Here is a 27,007-nt window from a genome sequence, read left to right on the forward strand (position 1 = left end):
GGTTGAAGTGTCGGGTCTCAGACACATATGCTGCTGTTGGAAATTTGGCCGTCTACAGAAACGAGCGGAAAAGGCCGACGAAATTATGCTTTATACTATATTTTGTTTCTTATTTTATTTCGATTATAGAGTTGTAACCTTAAGGTCATTCGCCTCTTCTGTTTAGAAAAATCTCTTAAGAAAAATCTCTAACCCTATGTGCGGGGTTGGGATTCGAACCCAGGTGAGCTGCGTACAAGGAAATCGATTTACCAGCCACGCTATGCTCGCCCCCATTATGCTATGTTTCTCCTTAGTGGAGAACAATTTAGGTAAAATCTATTTTTTCACCATTAAGAAGAAAATTGTTCAAAACAATCTATTCGCGCGAAGTGCACAAAACCTGTGACTAAATTAGTTATGAAATCTGCGTCTGGACTTCGTCTCATCAGAAGCCGACACTAACTTAGTGACAGGACCAAGCTAGCGCCGAATTGTCGGTAGCTTAATCCTGTCACTAAGCTAGTGGCGGATTTTAATGAAACGAAATCGAAACGCAAATTCCATAACTAAATTAGATTTTTTTTACTTTTCAACGACATTCAATTAGCTAGAGATTACTGAGTAGGGAAAGTTATGAAAATTTAGAACCATAGTATTCAAGTGAGAGCAAGGATGTGAAGTATAGGGGAACATGGGGAGACTTGACCAGGTTTTCAGTTAAAACTGCATAAATCTCTAAAAAAGCCTTCAATCCCCCAAAAATCATTCAGATATAATGCGCAAAGTTATTGCGCGTCTTCATGATTTTTTGCAGAATTTTTAATTTAATTTTTGAAAAGTTACAAAAGTTTTTCTGTGATCGTTTTTTCTGGTCAAGTCTCCCCATTGCGGGGAGACTTGACCAAGGCGTGGGGAGACTTGACCAAGAGAATTTTGAAAAATCATAACAAAAAATAATGACATAAAACATACTGTAATTATTTTTTTTCCGTATTGTCGAGATCCTTAGGTAGCAGTAAACAATATAAAAGGGTTGCATTTAATAAATTTCTATTTTTTTAATGAATTTCTTTTTAAGGATTAACTGCACTGCTTGCATTGCGTGTTCACACGTCACAAAATCCGTCCTACTATTGCTAACTTTGTATACTAATACTAAAATATCAAGACTTTTGTTTGAGGTGGGATTTTTTTATGGCGTGATTAACATTAACAGTAGATACCAAAGCATAATAAATATCAGGAATTTTGTATCTTTCTTCAGCTAATTGCCACTTGGTCAAGTCTCCCCATAAAATCTTGGTCAAGTCTCCCCAACATTAGTTATTGCGTTTAATGTCATGCAAATTCTAGTAATAACTATTCCAATGTTCCAGTTTATGTAAAATCATTTACTGCTTCACAAGGATTAAGATGGTATATTAGTCCTTTAATAGTAATTAGTAGTTGAGTAGATATGTCCATACAAAGTTTGATAAAAAATTACATCATTTAATGCAAATTTATTAATCACGTAATATTTTCTGCAAGGAAAGGATTTTTTACTCCAAACTATCAAAATTACCTTAAGGGATCGAAACAAGTATAAAAATATTTTTGAAAAAAAATTAAGAATCGAATAGAAGACGCAATAGCCGAAAATAAAATTTTGCGCTTGGTCAAGTCTCCCCATGTTCCCCTACAGATCGGAAAACTAAAAGTGGCAGGGTCATTAGAAACAGGTTTAACATCCTACAGACTAATTTTATGTCTTCTGGTGACAGAGGTCGAGCTTAGGGAGTATAACTACAAATTACTCAAGTCTACAAACATACCTCCTGGTAAAGACAGACTTGTCCCTCTTTACTGGCTTTCACGGTTCTTTATTTGACAGAGAAGCTCGACTACAGACAGTGTACAAAAGTTTTGGTACAAGAATTTTACGTATTGCTGGATATCATTATTCGTAGCGTCCCAAATTTTCCGCCCCAAGGATAGCAAAACTTCAATCCCCAAGTACAAGCTAATTACCTGTCTATCATGTCTGTACAGGATCCTAAGCACCGTCATCAGCACATACGTATCCGTTGCAAGCAGAATAGCATCCTGACAGAGGAACAGAAGAGATCCAAAAAATACACTAGGTTGCAAAGACCAAGATATCATCAATGAAGGCATTGATAAACAAGCAGTGTATAACCAGCGGAATCTTAGGATAGCCTATATCGATTATCAGTAGGCACACGATTCCATACCACACTCGCTCCTTATCATGGTATTGGAGATGTATAAAGTAGATCCTGTAGTCGTAAGGTTCCTGCGGCATGCTTTGGGAGATGAACGACAATAGTACAACTCAGAAGTACAACGGACGTGTTGTGATTTAGAATGCTCCGAATCGAGAAAAGGATATTGCAAGGCAATTCATTCAGTTCACGTTGTTTTTTTTTGCGATAAACATCTCAGTAGGACACTCAATCGAAACAGACATAGAGCTATCAGATAAGGTACGGCGAAGAGGAACGAATAACTTCTACATGGACGGTCTGAAGATCTATGCTGACTCCATGGAAAGACTAAGTGAAGTTATCAAATTAGTCAAAAGGGACAGTGGCGATATCGGCATGCAATATGGACTACAGAAATATTCATTCCATCTATTGAGCTGCTATTAGGGTGATTGGTTGACACTGGCTGTTATAAGATTGACAAAGTTAAGATGATTCGGGACACGAATCGTGACGAATCGTACAAGTATCTCGAATTCCGACAGCTACCCGCCCCACCATTATCAAGCTTGAGTTCCGAAATATGTTCAAGTGTAGTCATGTGAAGTCAAGTCAAGAGTTTTCCGAGGAAGCTTCTGGTATTGAAGAAGCTGGCAGCTATTCAGGTGTCAGTACTCAACACTCGCACGATTATTCGAGAGACATGCTGGATCCAAAAGAGTAGGTGAACAGAATTTTAATCTGTTTTTTGGTCGAAATTCTTTGTTGTGTATCTTGTATTCGTACCGATATATTAACCTTCCGGAAGTCGCGCGTATGGTTCACTGAACGAGCAGACGCTGGTGCCCTAAGACGGTTTCGCTAGATTTTTAGAGCAGCGTGTACTCAGTGCACTAGCGCGACTGCCGGAAGGTTAACGTTACCCAAGTTGTACCATCTCATAAACTGATAGATCGCTTGAACGCAAATAAAGGTGAAAGTAGTTCGAAAAAATATGGCTATGGCATGATTTCACAATAGTGGCTATGGCATGGATGTACACCGAAAATATCAAAAGTACAAGAATGAACACTTGCGCACACGGGATGACATATTTATACTATTAGAATAAACATAATTACAGGATGCTATTAGTATATGGTTTGTCAAATGCGTCTGCATGAGCGGACTGCCAAATAATAATCAAAAGCACAAGTTCAAATTTAAACCAACTGTGTTCATTTTTGTTGACAGTCTTTCATTGTGATGTAGGGTATTAAAATATAACCATTTGCAATATAATTCACTCTTGTCTCTGCTTGAAAAACAATGGGGCCTTATCCCATTTAAACAACTTCTCGAATTCTCCGAACATAGATCCCCGAGCCCGTCAGCTCGCCCAGCTTGCAATCGTCGGTGCGAAATGGTACTGTTACCATTTTAGGACCACCAGTTTCCAGTTAACGAAACAAGGCGAACATCAGATTCATTCACGTCCGGTCGGCCGTAATTTATCCGCTAGAAATCCCCGCAATCCACATAAGTGCACTTCGTTTGATTTATTCTTACTTACGGACGGCTTTGCAGTCTCTGCCTGGTATACACACACACACACATACTCGTATAGTTACCCAGTTTCGTCGGGAATTCCATTTCGCCTGGTATGATAATTAAAATAAATTCCATACCCCTTCACTGAATGTGGGTGGCACGTACAGATGGGCGCGCCTATCCGGTGCAGTGTCCTCCACTCCATCGCAATAACTTCTCATCGGCCGTTGCTGAAGTTATCCAAACGTTAATAGAATGTTTCTCTTCCGGGGCTACTGCCGGGGGTTCAGAGCAATGGACGGGAGAGGTCTAACACATTGCCGTGCTAAGTTCCTCTAATGAACAGGTTGTCAACATGTGGCTGTGGTGCTTTGGTTTGTGTTGCTCCGGAGTAAAAAGCTAAAAATGGAGGGGATAAATGCTGTGGGGAAGTGGCACAGCGCGAAAGAAAACGGCAAATGTGTGTCACCGAATTGCCGGCGGGGATTTCACGACCCCCTAGAGAATTGATAGGCAGCTCAGTTTAATGTTGATCTCTGTTCAGTTTTTGCTTTCAGAAATGAATAAGAAAATGGGGTGATTATGTTACGGTACGTACCTGTCGGGAGATATTGAAAATGATGGGTAAAATAGTGTTCGTTTCCGAATTACGCTCGCATGGAGACATTTAAAAATGAAAAACGCTGTCAGTTTAATTACTGCTTTTTCGTGAATAACTTTCCGTCGGTTTATGTTCTCTGTGAGTGTCAATCACAGACGCCAAAACGACCTACACATGGACTCCACCTATCACCATAACGGCCTTTCTTCTCTCCCAAAGGTAGTCGTTACCAGCGTAACGACAGCTTTTATTCGTTTAGGAACTTTAATGGGACAATTTTGCTCTCGTTTGGAGCTAACCCTGAATTAATCACATGATTGACGGATCCTGAATACAAAAACTCGAAGAACCTCGGCAGGTTTTACAGAACCTGGACCAACGATTCAGCCAGGAAGTATACTTGCTATCCCTTTAAATGACAGTATTGTGCCGGTAGGTAGTAGGCCCTTTGTCGCTAACACGGTAGAAAATGAAAGATTGTGGATGGACTTGGATTTTTTATTAGCCAATAAAAATGCTATCATTCGCCTTCACTAGCTTGAATCTTATGTAAAGAGGAAACTTCGGGCCTGCCGTTCTGCTTTAACATGTTCGAGAATAGTTTTTGTGTAACTTAAGACTACCACAACAGAATGACACATTTCAAGCTTTAAAGTCAATTCTAAGAACCAGTGCTCAAGATGTTATCCATATAAAGTTTATCTTCGACCGGGGGTTTTCACTTCACACCGGGTGGTCTTTAAACCCTAGTTAAAGTCTAGAACGACCCCGAACTGTGGGAAAAGGTTACGCATAAAGTAACCTACATAACTGTTCCCGAGTAAATATTTGCGGTTTGTGTCAACGCAAGCCCTATGACCTTTCTCTACTAACGCCCGGGTGCCTGACACTGATCTCGTCAAAGAAAGATATATTTATTATTGTTGTGGTTTCGGTTTGTATACCCATCAATCGTTGGAATATCAAAAGTGGTCTACCGAACGAAAGCTACATTTTCACTCCCTACTCTATGCCAGGGACGAAATTTACGATTATTGAAAAAGCATGCTCTGTAACGGAAAGTTATTGTTCGCCATAAGTGGGAGTAAATAAAGCAGTAATTACTTCTTATTTAGAAAAAGTTGTTAAACTTTCAATGATGTGATGTCTGAGTCAGTTTAGCTAAATAGTATGTTTGGAACAATATTAATACGTGATGTGAGGTATCTTTTAACTAGAAAAATTTTAGTTCCATCATCTATACATTAAGGCTAGAATAACATTTCTTCAAAAACATGTGTAAATTTTCAAATTGATAATCCGCATTTCACTATTGCCATCTACACAACTGTTTGCTACACGTCTTTGACAACTGCTCTCCAACTACATTGCGACGACCACTGCGCCACCTACAAACGTTTGCAAAACGTGTTTGGACTCCATGCAAAACTCAGACAAGGCTTTGAATATGATTCAACTGAAAGTTGGCATTTGAATATGAAAATTCGCATCACCACTATCATCAGATAAACATCACCTCACCAATTTGAAGATTACCAGGACTCTATTATATAGAGTATGCCATCGATGAAAGGCGAAATAGAAAGCAGGTTCCTTAACCATGTGTGAGTAGTTTTAGAGCCCAAGTCACTTATTCATACGAAAGCACATGTATACTAGGTAAGGCGTTTTTAAATGCGTATTAGTGCAGGGTTAATGCATTCCTAATAGTATACTTGTGTGAGTTTCTATGGCGTTATCGCCTTGTAATGCTATTTTGTCCTGGGCCAATAACGCTTTATATGCATTATACCAGTTCTAATGCAAAATTCATATTAAAATCAAGCGTTTTTGTTTGTAAATCATACGAGTCGTGTTTTGGTGCAGAAACATACTTAATTCAAATATCTCACTGTCGGTGTTCAATCGAGGAAGATGCGCATGCGGCGGACGTATAAGGAGGCAAGAAACTGGTGGCCCAAAATTTGGTAAACTGGAAATCTAAAATACATTCGATCAGGATTCGAAGTACTCGGATTGTTCGCTCACGATGATGATGATAATAATGATAATGGCTGTGCACAGTGACAAATTCTGAAATGTTGCGGTGTAGTATGAAATTCATACACTGACTGTTCTGTGCGAAGAACGTATTGAATCAGTCCAAAAAAATCGCTTTTCTCAACGAGATCGTATTTCCTGTTCTATCATATGAAACTCGCTGCAACTCCTAAGGAACGCCGCAAATTTGCAATGATTAATATTATTAATGACATAATTTCTTGGCCTCATTACTTTCGCGAGCTGTCATCTTATAACTCGTAAATTGTTTCTGGAAACTATTTATAAACACAACTTATGTAAAAAAACGACTAGATCAATCGAATAATGCACTACTACATATAATCAAAATTATAAAAAATGTCTTGAACCAGTGGTGACTGAAATTACAATCGGCAGGTGGTCACTACCATGGGGATCAGATATTACCTTCCATTTGCAATCTAACCGTGCTGTCGAGCTTAGAGATATGTCCAGTGCACTTGCTTGCACTGGTGGTCTAGGAATCCGTGTCATTTCCCCTGTATTCAGAATTGTCATATTCAAGTTTTCACAAAGGTCTTGAATTGTCGAAGATCGATTATCATCGTACAGACAACCGTGGGAATTGAAGTCTCCGAGAAGCAGTCGTGGTGAGGGAAAGTATTCAATCAGAAGAATCTTCGGTATCCCATCCTGGCGCTAGGAGGAATGTAAATAGAAACAATGCAAAGATCTCTCTCTCTCTCTCTCTCTCTCTGCCTATGATTATTGTTTGACAAGCGACAACTTTGATGCCTGGTGTCGAAGGGAGGTTGATTCCATTGAAGGAGTAGCCCTTTTTGATCCCTAAAAGTACCCCTCCATAGGAGTCTTCTCGATCCAGGCGAATAATATTAAAATCGTGGAAGGTGAGGTTTATATTAGAAGTAAGCCATGTTTCACATAGGAAAAACGCATCACAATTATTACAATCTAGCAAGTGCTTTATAGAATCAATTTTGGGGATCATACTTCTGCAGTTCCACTGTAAAACAGTGATCTGATCCAGTCCACAATTTCAGAAAATTTAAGAAATCCCGTTTTGGGCTAAGTTTTTGACTAGGAACACTAGGGATTTTTGGTGCGCCGGGGAGGGCTGAGAACTCCTCGTTGTATCTCAATTTCCCAAAACCAGGAGGTATTATCTTCGGATTTGTAGTAGCACTTCTCGTTGCTAAATTATTTTTATTTTGTTCCTTTATGTGGGACAACATAGGGCCCTTACGAGGAAGTTCGGGTGAGGTTGGATTAGATCTTTTCCTAGAGTTTCCAAGTGGAGCCAGATAATACCTCACAAGGGTCGTGAGAGGCATTATCGTCAGTTGGCAAGAGAGCGTATGGGTTTTCGGAGAAAAGTGGAACAGCCCCTTTGAGTATTTCTACGTAAGAGCGTCTGGAGCGATCTTTGGCGGATCGCTTCAGCTTGTCTGCGCGAAGCTTGTACGTTCCGCATTTTAAAAGTGCAAGTGATTCTCCCAACAGTAAAGACACTTTTCAGCGCATCAAATTGCAAGCATCATCCGCAAGGTGTTCACCACATTTGCCTCACCGCTGCTTATTGCTACAGTAGGTGGCCGTATGACCTAGCTACTTGCAATTTGAGCAATTCATGACCCGCGACACAAACAGACGCAAAGGTAGGCGTTCCTCCCACTTCAACGTAGCTCGGACAAGAACGCACGCGAATATGTGAATGGCCACACGGTTTCAAAACCTAATTTATGTACGCGAAGTCACATGCACGCAATCACACGCGACAAGCACATTAATATACAAACGCTTAAGCCCTTCACGATCATCTAAGCACACCTACGCCCGCGAACGCGCAAACTTGATAACAACCCGGTAATAAGGTGAATGTTTTATCACTTACGGAGTTTCAAACGCGACCTCAAACGCGAACCTACAAGCGTCCGTGATCGTGCGATCATGAATCGGTTACGTCCGGAAATCATTACCCTCCGTCCTAGCAACTTAGGTCTATACATTCAGTTGGCCAATCAAAAAATAAAACTCATAAACACTAGACAACACCTTCTATGGCAACATGACCGGGAACTCTAGTGATATGGAAGATCTCACTTTCTTCTAGAATCTGAACCGTACACGAAAAATTAAGTATCCGATTCAAGATGATTCTAGAACACACGCGAGTATGCGAACGGCACACGGTTTTAATGCAGAATTTATACACGCGAAATTACATACACGTTAGCACAAGCGACATACAAACGCACACACGATCGAACACGTTAACGTACAAATGCTCGAATCCTTCGCGATCGCGAAGTCGCTACGCCCGCACATACCTGAACCGTACAATCAATATTACATTCAGAATCACGGCCCGCTACAATTGGCCTAAAGCAGTGAGCGCAATTGCTTGTCTCATCTGCAATTGTAGTGTGTGATTCTGACGGGGAGCCCTTCCGAGAACCTAGCTCTACAGCTCAAGTTGAACAACTCTCGAAAAAAGAAATTGTTTTGTAGATGAGAATTTTTATTACAATTTTTAGAGCCTAAAAAGCGATTTTTTAAGAAAAACGTTCCCGAATGCAAAGAAAAATTATTATTTATTCAAATAATCATTAAGGTACGAGGAATACTCATATACTAATAGAATTTTTTGAGTTTTGGGATTTTAGTTGATCTTTTGGTCTTCAATCGTGATCACCGCAAACCTCTTAAATGAAGAAGGGATTCGGAGAAAAAAGTTATCCGCCAATTATCAATATTTTTTTATAAACTTATGCTTGTTTATTTCACTGAAAAATGTGCTCACAAAATACTATAAGTTTGATGTAATGAAATCATTGCTTTATGGCTTTACGTAAATCCAAACTTTCTTGACCTTTTTCGCACAAAAAGGAATGTAACTTCTTAAAATGACAAATATTAGATTGTTGACATTTTATGATGGGAAATCGCAAATTATTTTTAAAAATTCATGATTACACAAATTAATTGTTTTTGTTAGAGCAAATTCCAAAGATCTCCACAACTATCGTATTTTAGAAATTTTTTGTCAAATGCATTTTGATTTGCAATGACAGAATCATATTCTGTAATGCAATTACAGTTTTGTGTGTCAATTAGTATGAAATTTTAAACTTTATTAGTAGAAAAACTTTTGTATCGATAGGTTCTCCATCATGCAATCCTGGTTTTTTTGCAATTTAAATTGTTAACAAAATTTTTAGGTTTTGTGAAAAACGACCCAACATTTTTTTCAGTGTATATTTTTTACGTACAGAAGTAGTCATATCCTATAACTCGTTCTCAGATAGTTTTGTTGTATAAAATACGAAGAGGCTACATGTAGAAACTTTCACATCCCATTAAAAAATGCTCTTTAGTGGAAAATGTTTAGTCTTCCATGCCGGTGAAACGTGTAAAGTTTCAACGAAATCTAAGATAAGTCGGTCACGATTTTAAAGATTTTTGGGCGGATCTTCGTGGAATTTCTCTGATGCTTGTTTTTTCATAAAAAATGTGCTAGCGTGACATTATAACTTCATTGTTGCCAGATAACACATCTGAACATTCCTGAATTTTCCCGCACAAAACAGTATATAACAACTTAATACAAATAGGGGAGAGTGGGGATAGATATACCGCGGAGTAGGCGAACCATTACTAATATTACGTCATATTCTGACGATTTTTACACACATATTTTGTTTTTTAGCTCTGTCGGTAACCCAAGCTGCGTCAAACGTTTGTTCAAGCTTTTAAGAATAAAAGTTGTTTGTAGTTAAACTGGGGCTGGAACTCGGGGATAGGAGAACCATGAATATTTTTAATTTTGGGTTTTATAGCACAGAATGCAAAATAAATGATATTTTCGTACAGATAAAACAAAAGTATAAACGAAAATTTTTCGTATAGGTCTACGTGTTTTTATTACAACTGGAAAAACATTTTAACCTTCCTCATGGGGTGATTCAAGTATCTCCACCTGTGTGGCACATGAACCTTTTAATATACATTTGTGAAATACTAATAATTATCCCCACTCTCCACTAGTGATTAAAAGTATAGTTTGCATTGTTTTGTTTTGGTATCATGTTACAAAAATTAGCCACGACAATTATTAACTTTAAAATCGGCCTAAACTCGAGTTTTAAATAAAAGATATTTTCGGAAAACGCTGGTAGACAGCTAGAAGTACATATACGACTATTCAGGTTAGGCCTCAAACCAATACCGACCGCCCTAACGCCACTACAGTTGAGCCTCCATGTACTTTTAACATTAGCTTTCGATATTGAAGCTCAATTAAATTGAGGCAACCAGATTCAGTCATTCTCAAGAGAAGCTTGTCATATAAAATACAAATGATTGTAATCTCAGTAAATAACGACCCATTCGATGGAGCTATACCTGCAAAGCCCCATTTTGTTCATTCGACATCGAATCAATTTCGCGTTACACACAAAACCGATCAATAGAAATCAAATTTCACTGCACAATTCCAAACATTAATGATACATTATTTCTACCTCATTCCAGACCTACATGGCTCCCTGGCTGTCGATATTCGGCGATTTCACCAAGGACGCATCGGCGATGTACAACAACTTTCGCGTCTATGGCACCGGTCTGCTCTGCGTAATGGGTATGTAACATAGGCACATGATTCCAGCAACAAAAGCATCACAATCCACTTTAATATACTATTGCTATGAAATCCTTTTTAATCCACACAATGTATTGCGGAACACGAAACATTATTGCTTTTAGTGCTTTCACCATAAAAAAGCATATTTGTTAGACTTGGATTTATGCGTCTATCTATGTTGTGCATCTAACTGTTGCCTGTCAGCTTTGTTGGCGAGGCTTTGTACATTTGCGGTATGTGGCCGTTTGATGCGTGACCTTATTGCTAGAGGTCAAAAAATAGACGTTCAAACATAAGACTACCTGCAAATGTTCCCTCAAATGCCTGGAAGGTTTAATTCGTATCGAATTGTATTCACTATTTATATAGAGTTGGTCGACATAATCCATGTGGATAAAAACATATACATATCAGCACCAACAATTGTCGGAAATTGAAAAACCCCAGAAGGTTGATAACACCCTTCATTTCGTTTGCTGTAGTTTTCTGCGTGTTTGAGCGTTCGATTGAAGGCAATCCAACTATATAGTTAATTTGTCTATTAAACATAACCTTCGAACGTCGAATTCACCAGGAACTACAAAACATACCTGCTAGTGGCATCCAGAAAACGAAAGGTAGCAAACGAAGGATTATTGAATTGCTCCCCAAGTGCTGCTATTAGTACGAAATTTTGTGTCCTTGTTTCTGTAGCTGCTGTCGCTGCTGCTGCCACTGCCAAATATACGCACGTATACCCGATCCCGTGATGGTAATACATATTCATGAGTCCGCGAGTGAAAGCATACCCAGCATAGTAGCAACCATAAATCATGCGTATATTTGCGTCATGTCCCTGCTCGGTAACAATAAAACTCTCAAGACCCTCCCTCCGATCCCACCGATCGTTGGCGCTATAACAAATTTAGCATTGAAACAAGCTACTCGGATTAATTTATATCGCGGAAACGATAAATAAATCACGTCCGATGGAGGAAATCTGAGCACATATCGCAAGAACCCGCTGCTGCCAGGGCAAGGCTTTCACGGAATACGGTTAAATTTGATCCATTTTGCGAGTAGTGTCCCAATAGCACAGCTGACAGACGTGGAGGAGAGTTCCCTGAAACGGATGTGTCAATTAATTATGAAGTAGTGTTGCACTTAACTGGATGGACTGAATTGGATATGCATTTCGTTTTATCGATGATCACGGTCATGAACATAACATTTCTTTTTTAATTATTCAATGCAGATTTTTCATATTGGATTTCGAGGAAGGCGCTATTTTTTAAATTAAACATTCTGTAGAACGAAATTGGGTAAATATGATATTTTAGGATATTTTCTTTAGTGGGACAGTGTCATGTAAAATTTTCAAAATATTGTTGATGTTTTAATATACATTCAAAATATGCGTGGAAAAGTTGAGGTTGAAATTTGGAATCAAAATTATAGAACTCTGAATCCTATCGCCCGCATGGCATGGATTGGGTGAACAAAACTTCAAACGCGTTTTTCTCAATATCAAGTTTTAATACGGATAGCGCGAAAACGGCTAGACAGATTTTGATAAAATTTTGGCAAATTAAATGCTACATGCTACATTTCTCCGTAGTGGTAACATTTTAGGTAAAAAATACTTTTTCTACACTATGGAGAAAATTGTTAAAACAACATTTAGGCTTTTTATGAACGTGTCCACCGGAAAACAGACAGAAAGAATGACAGGAACGGTGAGAATGAAGAAACGGTGAAAATTCACCTTTATTGGAACACTGAGAAAAGATATGTCCTCAAGCAGGAATCGAGCCTACGATCTCCCAGTCTCTAGTTGGGTGCGTTAACCACTCCGCCATCGAGGAACTGTGATGATTCCATCACATATTCCCAACAGTATTGTAATCACCGCCGCAGTCTCCAATACCTCCTAATTGACCCATCGACCCCCAATGTCTCCTACAAGCAGATCGTCACCGATCGGGCCAAATCTCTCTCGTTATCTATTTTCATGTCCAGAGGACTGCGCTCAGACTTGAGATATTTATTATCACTGTTTGCCCCCTAAGCTAACTCAGTCGCCGCCAGACTTTGGCAGTGAATAGAGCTATGGACGGGAAAATGTTGATGTCTGCCCTCAAAGTCTATCGGCAGATGCTAACGACAAATCCAGCCGTTGATGGAATTTATATATTCCTTGTTTTGACGTGAGGTTTTGTTTTTTCCCTTTTCAAGGATTTTTATGAACCTGTCCACTGGAAAACAGACAGAGAAAAAATGACCGGAACGGTGAGAATGAAGAAACGGTGAAAATTCACTTTTTAATGGAAACACTGAGAAAAGATATGTTCTCTAGCAGCAAGCGAACCTGCGATCTCCCAGTCTGATTTTGTGAGTCTGTCGAACATAAAAATCCTTGAAAAAGGAAAAAACAAAGACTCACGTCAAAACAAGGAATATATAAATTCCACCAACAACTGGGTTTGTCGTTACCATCTGCCGATAGGCTTTGAGGGCAGACATCAACACTGCTCAAAGTCTGGCGGCGACTGAGTCAACTGAGAGAGCAAACAGTGATAATAAATATCTCAAGCCTGGACCTAAAAATAGATAACGAGAGAGATTTGGCCCGATCGATGAGAGGGAGAGGTGACGATCTGCTTATAGGAGACATTGGGGGTCGATGGATCAATTAGGAGGTATTGAAGGCTGTGGCCGTGATCACGACACTGTTGGGAATATGTGATGGGCATCATCACAGTTCCTCGATGGCGGAGTATTTAACGCTCCCAACTAAAGACTGCTTGAGGACATATTTTTTCTCAGTATTTCCAATAAAAAGGTGAATTTTCACTGTTTCTTCATTCTCACCGTTCCGGTAATTCTTTCTCTGTCTGTTTTCCAGTCAACACGTTTATAAAAAAAACTACAATTAAAGATCAGACGAAATGAGTACCCAACGCGAACAACCGTGAACAGTTTCCTACTTCGTGGTGGGCAGGGATTGCTTAGAATTGTACGCGAAAGGGACTTTTGAACGTCGGTTCGCCCGAATTTTTCCCAATATACGCGACGCTACAAATTCAAATGAAAAACTTGATGAAAGCTGAAAAACGCGAATATTGGCACCGGTTCGTCGACGGGTTAACGGACGGATCATCAGAGAAATAATGTTTCGTCTTGAGACTAGGGCCTACGTTGTGTATTCGATTGATTCTGCGATTGGAATACACGGAACGTTCGTCATATGATGACAGCTATGCATCGCTTTTATGCTAATTATTATGACAGTAGTGATGAGTGCAATCACAAAAGAGGCTGTGCTACCAACATTCTCCCCACAAAACTGATGGTTATTACCTATCAACAACCATGCTCACATCGTTACAGTTACAGGAGGTTGTCTGTTTGATGGAGCATGGAAAGCACTCTTTGTATTTCCTTGAGAAAACATGGGAATTTTTGAGCATTTTATCTGAAAAATCATAGCAAATTACCTTAGTTTGAGCTCTTTCGCAGTTCTCCATTCCGGGTAATGAGAAGGCAGACACTTGGATTAGAATGATAATGAGAAAATTAACATTTAGTCTTTAAAAGGAGATATTTATGAAAGATCGCGTAGCTTCAACGAGTTTTTAAATATTTCTTCTCAGAGAACGCTCGAAAATTGGCAAATTTCGTGGAGCGATTGAAGTTCAGGAATCCCAAAGGTATCAACAAACCTTGATCCAAGACAATGGATGAGGGTCATGACTTCATTCGGGTGGTATCTCGGGTCATGTACAATCATTTTACGTAGAATGCCCATCTTCGGCGTATTGGGGTCGTGGAGAACGGTCTCTGCACTTGTGGTGGCGGTTATCGCGATATTAAACATGTTGTCTGGTCGTGCACTGTGTTCTAGTACCAGATTTCTATTAAACGAATCCCTTCGGCCTCGTTCCAATCCAGTTCGAGATGCTATACCAAATTCGTTACTGACACTTTTTGCATGTATCAGGCAACTATCAGTTGGTAAATTGGATTCTGAGATGATTATGACTTTCATTGGTTTAATTTTTGATAAAAAATGCTCTGAAAAAATTCAGTTTGGACAAGGAAAAGTTTTTTTTTCAAATAACTTTTTTTCCTTGAAAGTGCCCAACTTGAATTTTTGCCAGTAGATAGGGAACAAAATTACCTATCTTGGAACAAAATTTCATCCAAATCAAAGATGGGTTTTTTTGTAAATCGACTTAAAAATTTTAAAATCGATTTTCTTCAGTGCAGGAGTCGATGAAGAATTTTTTCAATATTCAAAAATTTGACTAATTTGGTAAAAATCACTCCTACAATATTTTTTGCAGGATTTGTCATTTTTAGACTATAGTCATTTGAAAAAAATTGGTAAAAACAAGTTTGACCCTTTTCAAAAGACAGTCTAGATCATTTTTGGAAAAACAAAGTATACAAAGTGGCTTTTTGTGACAAAGTTCTCATGTACAGAAAGTTTCATTAAAATCTGAGAATGTGCTGCCAACATTTGTTCGAGTTGGCGCGAAATTCGTCATCTGTTACCTCCAGGTATGCTTCGTCGTTGGCTGAGTTGATGTGCGAGGACCAACGTGTTGGGATGGAAGGTGTGCATGTAGGCCGAGTACGATCGGCTAACATCAACTTATAGTCTTATTTATGTTTATTCAACCAGTTCGATTTTTGTTAGCGTTTTGCTAGAAAATCTGTAGTTTAGTTCAACTGAGACCACAAAGTCACAACTGAAGAAAATAATAAAAGTTCTTCGCTTTCGATTATAGGAGCTACACCTTTTCGATTTAAATATCAGTTTTTCATATCTCAACTAAACCTACCAACCCGCAAAAATAACACATCGTTTCTAGCAACTGCACCAAGCATAAAACGCAAATTATCCATTCCGCGGTCGGTATTCGATTAGTGAGACAGAAACATGACCGCCTAGTTTCGATATAACGAACTTTACTATCGAATCCTAAACAATGTGCTACCACGGGGAGCCTCCTAACCGCAGCCAATTCGATAACCGACATAAGTGGAACACGTATTCGTTACAGGTTGAATCTAGCATGAACGAATATATTCCAATGCGCCACACGGACTAAAACCTTATATACAGTAGTTTGTGCTAGGGTGATTCTAATTCGAAAAAATATAAAATTTAAAAATTCAAATTTGTGTGTTTACAAAAAAAATACAAAAGCTCATATAGAAAGTATCAGAAATATGAAATCATCTTCCGATATGCTCCAAACTATGTTTTCAAACCACTCTATGCGTCTATACTTTGTACAATTCCACATTCTAACCACTTTATGTTTATCCCAATTCGTTTATCTATCCACAGGTCTGATCGTCTACCTGGGCGTAAAATTTGTGAACAAATTCGCAACCGTCGCGCTGGCCTGTGTTATATTCTCCATCATCGCGGTGTACGCCGGTATCTTCAACAACATCGACGGCAACGATAAGCTATTGTAAGTTCGCTCAGTTCGTACAATGCACAGTAGCCAAATCGCTCCATTGAGAATTTGGCGTGATTTGTCCAATGGTGAAATAAGGGCTTGATTTGATTCAAACTATTTTGAAGTTGGCATCTGTGCAGCTGTACAATTTAAATTCCGCAAATGATGAATGGCGGAACATGATGATAATACAGATCATAATGTACTCGTTGTCGACATCCTATAACTTTCTACAGTAATCCAATTATCAACGTATCATCAACATTCAATTAATAATTATTTAATAAACACCTTCGCGAGTGCCGTAATATGTTACACGATGCCAACTTGAGCCCCGCAGCTTAGTTTCAATAACGTACAAAGACTTCTCATCATATTTGAACATTTCCACAGCATGTGCGTACTCGGAAAGCGTCTACTGAAGGATATCCCCATTGACAACTGCACCAAGGAAGCAGGCGGCCCACTGTACAACATATTCTGCGAAAATAGCGAATGTGATCCCTACTTCAAAGGTAAGTGAAATGACACGCTGTAAAATTAAATTGATTCCAACCGAAAGCCGTTGCGTATTTTCTATTTGCTTCCTCTTTCTCCTCTTCCGCAGAACAAAACGTTTCGCTCGTTCGAGGTATCAAGGGACTTAAAAGTGGCGTATTTTTCGACAATCTTTTCTCATCATTCTTGCAAGTGAGTTCAATTTTCCCACTTCTTCTGGCTCCCTGCCCTCACTGGCGACAACATGTCAGGCATTTGAAAGTGTAAATGTCAAAACATCCGTTCGGTTCGCTTTTCGTTCGAATCGATTTTAACACATTTTAGTCCTGCCGAATCAACCACCTACCTCACTCATCATTCGTGTGTCATGTTATGCTGCCAATCCAGCCGAAGTTGAACTGACAGTTGACTGCCGCAGTAACTGCTGCACTTAAACGAATTATCGTCACCACATGTATTCCATACATTTTTTTAAAATTTGCGTTGTTTTCGGTTTCCAATAGGAAGGACAATACATCGCCTACGGTATGGACCCAGACCACATCGAACCGCTAGATCGACCGACGTACAACCAGGTCTACGCCGATATTACCACCGCTTTCACGATATTGATCGGCATCTTTTTCCCGTCGGTGACAGGTGAGTTTTTTTTCTAAACTATTTTAAATGTGTTGAAATTTTAGCTTTGGTCTGGATTTTTATTATCCTCTGTTATGTTCTAAACAACTAAACAATATTAAAATACTGATCCAACGCTCTCTAGGACTAATTGTTTCAATTTAGACATAGGTACCTTACAACGTAAGTTTTCCATTTAATTTATTTGTCTCAATAAACCTTCGCCCCAATATTGAACGACCAGCTCAGAACCAACACCAGTTGATAAAATCAGAATCGACTCTAACGGGGGAACCAACTAACTTATTCCAAACCAATCATGCGACTCGAGCAGAGGAAATGTTAGGAATATTTGATGTAGTTCATTTATTGACCCCGATAAATCTATACCACCCACGTTCACTGATACTGGCATCTTTGAGATACGGCATCAACCTATTGTGTAAACTCGCCCACATTGGACAAAGCAACCTTTCGGAAACATGTGACCCTTTTTAGATAAACGGGATGCGGCTGATTGATTACCTAGTCGAAACGGGAACTATGTACCGATAGCAGTGAGAGCTCATCTTTTCATGAGGTGTCCATATTCAGACGACTGCTAATCGACCGAACTGCGAGAGATTTTCCTGTGTGGGTGTCTACCGGAGGACGAACATTTTCATTTGCAGGTGCCATCGGATGGGGGTCACAATTTATGCAAATGAATGGTGCTCCTATCAAGGAAGAGTTGATGATCTGGAAAACTTTCGAAAATGATAATGAATTCATTAGGCGAACATGGAAAGCTGCTTGAAATTACGTTTTCATTCCGGAGTACAGAATTCTCATTAAAAAGCAGCAACTACGTTCACATTGCTACAGAGAACATATTTGATAAACTATGATTAAGGAATATTATTAAAGCCCAAAAAAACAAAATTTTCTTTTAAAAGTTATATTTGAATATTGATGAATGATGTAAAGAAAACAAACCATTAAACTGTGAAACCAGATGCGTGAGCAAGTATCACGTGTTGTTTTAGAAGGGTTCCAAAGCTTAATGAACAATATTTCTTACGAATTTCTTTCACAAGCAATTGCATTTCTGATTTTTATTTCGACAGTATATCTTTGAAAATGAACCCACATGACAATGTATCTAGATTATTTTAGTTCTCATTTTTAAGCAAAATTATGCTGTACACACTTAATTGTTTCTGTCGAATCTCAGCCTTTTTCCCATCTTTTGCCGAAATCTTAACAGCAGAGATCTCAGTAAAAGTGACTTTTGATAGCTGACTCTCGAAAAATATTTTACCGAAAATCAGCAAACAAATCTCACTTTACTGAGATATCAGTTTCTAAATTTGCTGACTACACAGCTGTTGGAAAATTGCCGGGCTGAATTGAGTGTGTATTCTTCAACTTTCTATTTTACAAAAAAATGATATATTGTAAGGGAACGCTTACTTACGTCGATCAAGCAGACCTTACTTTGACCTGTACAATATATATTCGCTCTGTAAAGCTGTTCGCACACGATGCGATAGGACACACACCGCAAAAAATATTCACTATGGATTTTGTTTCACCTATCCCAACGCTGTTGCTGTTATCTGGTTGGAAAAACTATAAAAAATCCATAGTAAATATTTGTTGTGACGTGTGCCCTGTGGCCTCGTGTGTATAAAACTTATACACGTATAAAAATAAGATGGGTGCCGCTGCAACGAGATAAATATGCACCACAAGGGTTGTGTTGACGAAATGAAAGGAAGACGTCAAACGACATAGATGAGTGAGATAGAGAGTGATGGAATAAGTTAGTTGTCAGTGGACGGAAAAGGTAAATAATAAAAATAGAGGAGATTAAACTAAAGCGAGTGATAAGACAGACTAATTAAAATTAATTTAGTGGAGGTTGGTTGTTTGCGGTTATACCAGTAAAAACAAAAGCGATTAATTAATACATGAGTAAATAAAATGTAAATTTCGAATATTATTAGGGTGAAGTGCCTATTTTCACCATACCAAGCAGGGTGTCTCACTAATTCATTAATTTCTTTGCCTACAAGCAATGGAATGCGTAAAAATTGACGACATCAGTTTTGCTTCGTTGCTAAGAACCAAGATAATAACACAAATACTCCGAAAACAGTTAAATGCTCGTGTTTGAGCGCAACGAAAACTTGAATCGAGTGCCCCTATTGTTGCGCTACCATTTGACTAATTGCGTTGAACAAAGATGGCAGACACTGCTCTAACCAACGGCTTCAAATGGGTAGCGTGATAATAGAAACATGGCGAAAATGTGCTCGTCACCCTATATCCTTCCGGCAGTCGCGCTAGTGCACTGAGTGTGCACGCTGCTCTGAAAATCTAACGAAATCGTCTTAGAGCAACTGAGGCTGCTCATTCAGTGAGCCATTTGCGCAACTTCCGGAAGGATATACAAACAAGAATTCTATAGGCTCAACTCGCAATGAGGATTAGTTCGGAACGGAGAATAAAACTTATACTACGGTTAAAACTTGGATAGTACGGAGAAGTAGTGAGGAGGAGAAAATCCGACTAAAAAAACCCTAAATGTGATTAAAACCATTGAGTAAAATTTGCCTATTTCTAAATATAAACCTAACATTGTTAAAACAAGTAAAACCTATTTGCTAACAGTGAACATTTAAAATACATTTTAGCTTTGATCGGCTTGTAGTGAACGTCGATTGACAAAGAGATGTTATTGTTATTTATTGTGTAGTTTACCAACTGTTGACATGATCTACGAAGCCTTTAATATGTGGGGTAAAACGCATTGTTTTATCTGAGTGGTTTGAACGTGTTTCATTTACTATGAAGTAAATTATTCTTACTATATTAATTTTAATGTGTCTCGTAAAATTACATCATATGTAGCAAATATACTATATATTGGTATTAATAATTTTCATGCTAACCATACTATTTCATAATATGCAGTACAATAGGCTGCTGTCTACTAAGAGGATTGATAACATTAGCTTTGATTTCGAGAAAACTTTACACGTTTCACCAGCATAGAAAACAAAACTTGTTCCATAGTCGATCATATCATTTTGACTCAAAAGAGTTTTTAAAAGGGCGTGCAAGTTTTTACACGCAGAATTTTCAAGAAAAGTTGATAGATTAAGTACCGTATTCGGTACAGCAAAACTAGTTAGAAAAAGTTACAGGGTGCACTGAAAAAAGTTTGTATTTTATCCAAAAACAAACTAAAAAATTTAAAAAAACTATTTTTATTTTTTTATGTCAACCAAAGCCCAAAAAAAAAGAAAACATTTTAAATGCAATTGCATCATGGGGAAACTATCCCTCTCGCAGGTTGATGGGATTGACGGTATTGTAAACATCATCAAACCACAATAGATTCAATAGAGTTATCTAAATATAAGGACCTTCGCTCTTTTTAGTTTTTATTTGCACCAAGTTCTACTACTAGAGGTTAATTAGTTCTCATGTTAATCCACCAAACATTATGACTACTGAGGATTTGATTTATATAAGAAGCCCGCTTCAAGATGTTGATTACAATACGCCTCGATAGTGGTGTGTCGAGGAGGCCGGGAGGGCTGATATGAGCCTTTTATCTGTTCTATACCTTTCCTTTATTTACCAGCTCATAACCAACAATCAACCAGTAACAAATAGATAATTGAGAAAGGATGTGCTATGTGTGGTGATTGGCTATTCAAGTATTAGTAGTGTTTGAAGTACTAATGTATGTCTCATGTGATGATCATAACTTCAACTGTATCTTGTACCTATCTAATCTATTACGTCTCTCATATATTGTCTTTTATTTCTTCTTTTCGAGTCCTATACTGCCATTCTACACCCGCCTTCAGCTGGGTCAATAAAGATGGTGATAGTGAACGTCTTAACACTCACACATTCTCAAACGCGGTCTCAGCGGGAACCTACAAAAATGCCCTCGCGCACGCGATTGCGAATCGATCTCGTCCGGAAGTCTATTCTTGATCCTAGAAGCCTAGGTCCATGCCTTCAGCTGGACCAATTAAGAAAATACGCCCATATCTATTAGACAACACTTCTCATGGCGACATGACCGGGAACCCTATCGATATAAACGATCCCACTCTCTGCCAGAATTCTAACCGCGCACCGAAAATTTAATATCAGACTCACGGTTCGCGCGTCTATTCAAGAACACACGTTACAAAATCACGTCAGCGCACAAACCTTAGAGCCCCTCGCGATTTTCCAAGCAACCTACGAACTCGCAAACATGATTACACCCCGGTGATAAGGTGAAAATCTCAGCACTCATAAACTTACCAACACGATCTCAAGCGTTAACCTACAAACTCCCGCGCTCGCGTCATCGTGAATCGGGATCGTCCGGAAGTCTCTATCCTCGGTACAAACAATCTAGGTCCTTGTTAATTAATAAAAAAAAATAATAAAATTGAAAAATAACTCCCATATCCACTAGACAAAACGTTCCATGGCGACATGACCGGAAACTCTAGTGATATGGGATAACTCTCTCTCTGAGAATGTGATCCGTACACCGAAAACTAAAGATCAGAATGACGGTCCGCGAATATATGAAGCGCCGCAGGGTTTCAAAATCGAATTTATACACGCGAAGTCACATACACGCGAGCACACGCGACAAACACGTCAACATACGAACGCTTAAGCCCTTCGCGATCATCTACGCACACCTATGCCCGAGATCGCGTAAACTTGATAACACTCCGGCAATTGTGTGAACGTTTTAGTACTTACGAAGTTACAAACGCGGTCTCAAACGCGAACCCGCAAACGCGCGCGATCATGAATCGGTCACGTCCGGAAATCTTTAGCCTTCATTCTAGCAATTTGGGTCCATACATTCAGTTGGACCAATAAAAAAAAAAGCTCATATCCACTAGACCACGCGTTCTACGGCGACATGAATGAGAATTCTAATGATATGTAAGAACCCACTTTCTTCTGGAATCTGAACCGTACACCAAAAATCAAAAATTAAGTATCAGATTCACGGTCCGCGCGCGATTATTCTAGAACACACGCGAATATGCGAAAGGCACACGGTTATGAAATAGAATTTATACACGCAAAGTTCATACACGTTAGCACACGCGACATACAAACGCGCACGCGACATACAAACGCACACGCGATCGAGCACGTTAACGTACAAATGTTCGAGCCCTTCGCGATGATACACGCGATCGCGAGTCCCTACGCCCGCACATACCTGAACCGTACAATGAATATCACATTCAGAATCACGGCCCGCTACAATTGGCCTAATGCAGTGTTTTTTGGGCGACATTGCCTGTCTCGTCTGCAAATTGTAGTATGTGATTCTGACGGGGAGCCCTTCCGAGAACCTAGCTCTACAGCTCCAGTAGGACAACTCTCGAAAAAAAATTGCATCATGGGGAAACTATCATTAAAAAGGTTTTTCCAACGATTCCAACTTTAAACATGCTTACAAATTTAATGCTAATTGACAAACAAAACTTTAATTTTAATATAAAGTATTATCCTAAATATCATTCCAAATTAACCCTTTCATGCCCAACTTTTTTCTAGTGCATGTAGGGTTTCAAAACTATTTTTCCTTGAAAACGGTGGGGTCAAGAAACACAAAAAGCCTATTTTGATAAAGATAGGTACTTCCATGGCAGTGTTAGAAGCTGGTCATTTTTTACCTTCTAATGCTCAATACAATTCTCCTAGAATACTTACAATAGTCGAATTGCGTGGAAAACGTAGCCAACGACAGTCTAAATTGATAAGTTTTATCAGTTTTCAATAATATTCCACCATAACGAAGATAAGTTAAAAAATCATTTTCCATCGTTAACATAAACAGTTTCAGTTCTAGAGCTGATCCATGTAACTGTTAATACTCAAAATAAAGGCTGACTTATTTTTGTGAGCAAATCTCGCCTCAATCAAAAGTTATAGCTGTTTAAAAACGTTGTTGTCCACAAACAAATGGGCATGAATGGGTTAAAATGCTTTTAACTAAAATCTTCCAAAACGTGATAGTTTTCGAGATATTTGGAATTTTGCTTCAACAAAAACACGGTTTCTACAACGATTTTCCAATTAACGGCTGTTCAACGCAGGTTCATATGTTTCGCCCTTCGGCATCTCCCATGGCGAAACAGATTTCAGCTGCCGAGCTATGAAAACTTTGCCAGCTAATACACCTCGATACATTCAGCATTCGGAGGGACTGCTCTCGAGCCTTGTTCGTCTCGGACTTACTCTCTGCCAGAGTGGATTGCCCTACAATCCTCGGACGTCTGGATCTTCAAGCCCGCGTTCGAGCTCTACGTAATAACTCTCTTTTTTTTTTTTTTTCCAATTCGTTTATTTGATAAGGCAGGTTTGCGTTAGCTTAAAGGTGCCAATTTTGTTTTGTTTTACATTTTAAATTACTTAAAACTAGGGGCTTACATATTGATTTTTGAAATTAAACTAAGGCTAATTTATAGCTATACATATACACAAGGGGGTAGTATAATTTTCGTAAGATTAGAGGGGTCATTTAGTTTTTATGGTAATATGGTTTGACATTTTTAGCAATGAGATTATTGGAGCAAATAATGTTTAACTAAGGGGGAAAATTTTTACGACTATCTTAAAAGTAGAAATAATTAGAGGGCGTGATTAAATTTTGTAAAGATTCGGAGACATTAATTAGAGTTATTTTATGTGGTAGTAGAGTTGGGCATTTTCAACGAGATCATATAATATAATAGTTAAAACTAGAAAAGGCAAGAAGAGCTAAATGCTTCATGAAGATATTTGGGGGGGGGGGGGGGGGGGGAAGGGGTGTTACTTCTGTGTATAAGAGTCAGGGGAAGTAGGGTGGACAAACATGGCAGGGGGAGAACATTATTTCAGTTTCAGACTTCGGGAGATCAACGGATGGATTACAGAATCAGGGTGGTCTTCATCAGGAAGAATCATGTACTGGGACGCCGGGTGGTCGTTCTCGAGATGGCAGGGGTTTCTCCAGACGATTTCGTAGTGCGGCTCAGATGTTGATCGGCTACATTTCGAGTTGTGCGTGTGATGTTCGTGCTTTAGGTCCCGTGTTTGTTGGCTCATTCAACAGGGATGTTTTGTGTCGCCTTGGAGTCGCATCAAACCATCGTGGGTGTATGGTACAGGTGGAAGAGAGCGCTTCTGAGAATGATAAGGAAAAAGGGGCAGTTAGAGTTGGATATTGATGGTTTTTATGAAGGTGTATATAAGGGACATATAGAGGACATCGCAGCTTGCCAACACATCTCGAACCGGGACGTTGGGTGGTCTTCCTCGGGCCCGGAGGGTGTCCATAAGCCGAGACCTGGCGGAACTGTACTCGGTGCACGCCCAGACTATGTGCTCTATATCGTGATAACCGTCGCCACAAGCGCAGATACCACTCTCCACGAGCCCAATACGTCGGAGATGTGCATCCAGCGTGTAATGGTTCGCCATGAGTCGGGACATCACACGAATGAAGTCACGACCCACATCCATCCCCTTGAACCAAGGTTTCGTCGATACCTTAGGGACTATCGAATGTAGCCACCTTCCTAGCTCCCCATTGCTCCACGAGGTTTGCCAACTTTCGAGGGTTCTCTGATGAGTAATACTGAAAAATTCGTGGAAGCAAATTGGTCTTTCAAAAACGTCACCTTCAATGGCACCCACCTTAGCTAAGGAGTCCGCCTTCTCATTGCCCGGAATGGAGCAATGAGAAGGGACCCACACCAAGGTAATCTGGAAAGATTTGTCAGATAAAGCACTCAGTAGCTCCCGTATTTTCCCCAAAAAATACGAGGAATGCTTTCCATGTTTCATCGAGCGAATAGCGTCAATAGAACTCAGACTATCCGAGACGATGAAGTAATGGTCTGCGGGTAATGTGTCAATGACTCCAAGGGTATACTGAATAGCAGCTAGTTCTGCGGCGTAAACTGAAGCAGGGTCACTGAGTTTGTAGGAGGCGGTGAACTTTTGATTGAAAATACCGAAGCCAGTGGACCCTTCGAGGTTTGATCCGTCAGTATAAAACATCTTAGAACAGTCGACTTCTCGGAATTTATTATAAAAAATATTTGGAACCACTTGTGGGCGTATGTGGTCCGGAATTCCAATAATCTCATCTTTCATGGATGTGTCGAAGAAAACAGTAGATTCAGAAGTATTTATGAAATGCACACGGTTGGGATTGTAAGAAGAAGGATTAATATTTTGCGCCATGTAGTCAAAGTACAGGGACATAAAACGGGTCTGAGAATTGAGCTCAACAAGCCTTTCGAAATTTTCAATCACCAACGGGTTCAAGATATCGCATCGAATGAGCAATCGATATGAGAGTTCCCAAAATCGATTTTTCAGCGGGAGAACGCCCGACAGGACTTCGAGACTCATCGTATGGGTCGACTGCATGCACCCTAAGGCGATACGCAAACAACGATACTGAATTCTTTCGAGTTTGATGAAATGTATGTTCGCGGCGGATCGAAAGCAGAAGCATCCGTATTCCAGTACCGACAGTATCGTTGTTTGATACAACCTAATTAGGTCTCCTGGGTGGGCACCCCACCACGTTCCGGTTATTGTACGAAGAAAGTTGATCCTTTGCTGGCATTTCTGTTTCAGATACCGAATATGGCATCCCCAAGTACCTTTCGAGTCGAACCAGACCCCTAGATATTTTACTGTGAAGACCTGAGCTATAGTTTGACCCATTAATAGAAGCTGTAGTTGTGCTGGTTCACGCTTCCTAGAAAATACAACTAGCTCAGTTTTCTCCGTGGAGAATTCGATACCCAGCTTAATAGCCCATGCAGACAAATTGTCCAAGGTATTCTGTAATGGTCCTTGTAGATCGACAGCTTTGGGTCCCGTAACAGACACCACGCCATCGTCTGCAAGTTGTCTTAACGTGCAGGAATTGTCAAGACATTCATCAATGTCGTTGATGTAGAAATTGTATAACAGGGGGCTTAGACATGAGCCCTGGGGAAGGCCCATGTAGCTAAATCGTGATGTCGATAAGTCACCATGCGAAAAATGCATGTGCTTTTCCGACAACAAGTTTAGTAAAAAGTTGTTTAAAGTCGCTGAAAGACCATGCTGGTGCAGCTTCTCTGAAAGAATGTTGATAGAAACTGAATCAAAAGCCCCCTTTATATCTAGGAACACTGATGCCATCTGCTCTTTACTAGCATAGGCCATTTGAATTTCGGTTGAGAGCAACGCAAGACAATCATTCGTCCCTTTGCCTTTGCGAAAGCCAAATTGTGTATCTGACAGTAAGCCATTTGCTTCGACCCAATTGTCGAGGCGGAATAGGATCATTTTCTCGAACAGCTTCCGGATACAAGATAGCATTGCGATCGGTCGATACGAATTGTGGTCGGAGGCT

General features: G+C 39.5%; 1 protein-coding gene across 9 annotated transcripts in view; it reads left to right on the plus strand.

Annotated features, from left to right (window-relative positions):
• LOC131693203 (solute carrier family 12 member 4) overlaps nucleotides 1–27,007 on the plus strand; it is a 666,250-nt gene that overhangs the window by 548,867 nt on the left and 90,376 nt on the right. For all 9 annotated transcript variants that reach the window (XM_058980844.1, XM_058980846.1, XM_058980845.1 and 6 more), the window contains 5 exons: nucleotides 10,894–10,999; nucleotides 16,341–16,470; nucleotides 16,852–16,973; nucleotides 17,066–17,148; nucleotides 17,460–17,595. In XM_058980844.1, coding sequence (XP_058836827.1) covers nucleotides 10,894–10,999; nucleotides 16,341–16,470; nucleotides 16,852–16,973; nucleotides 17,066–17,148; nucleotides 17,460–17,595 — 577 coding nt within the window. The remainder of the gene's footprint in view (nucleotides 1–10,893; nucleotides 11,000–16,340; nucleotides 16,471–16,851; nucleotides 16,974–17,065; nucleotides 17,149–17,459; nucleotides 17,596–27,007) is intronic.

This window comes from Topomyia yanbarensis, chromosome 3 (genome assembly GCF_030247195.1).
Source record: "Topomyia yanbarensis strain Yona2022 chromosome 3, ASM3024719v1, whole genome shotgun sequence".
Lineage (NCBI taxonomy): Eukaryota > Metazoa > Arthropoda > Insecta > Diptera > Culicidae > Topomyia > Topomyia yanbarensis.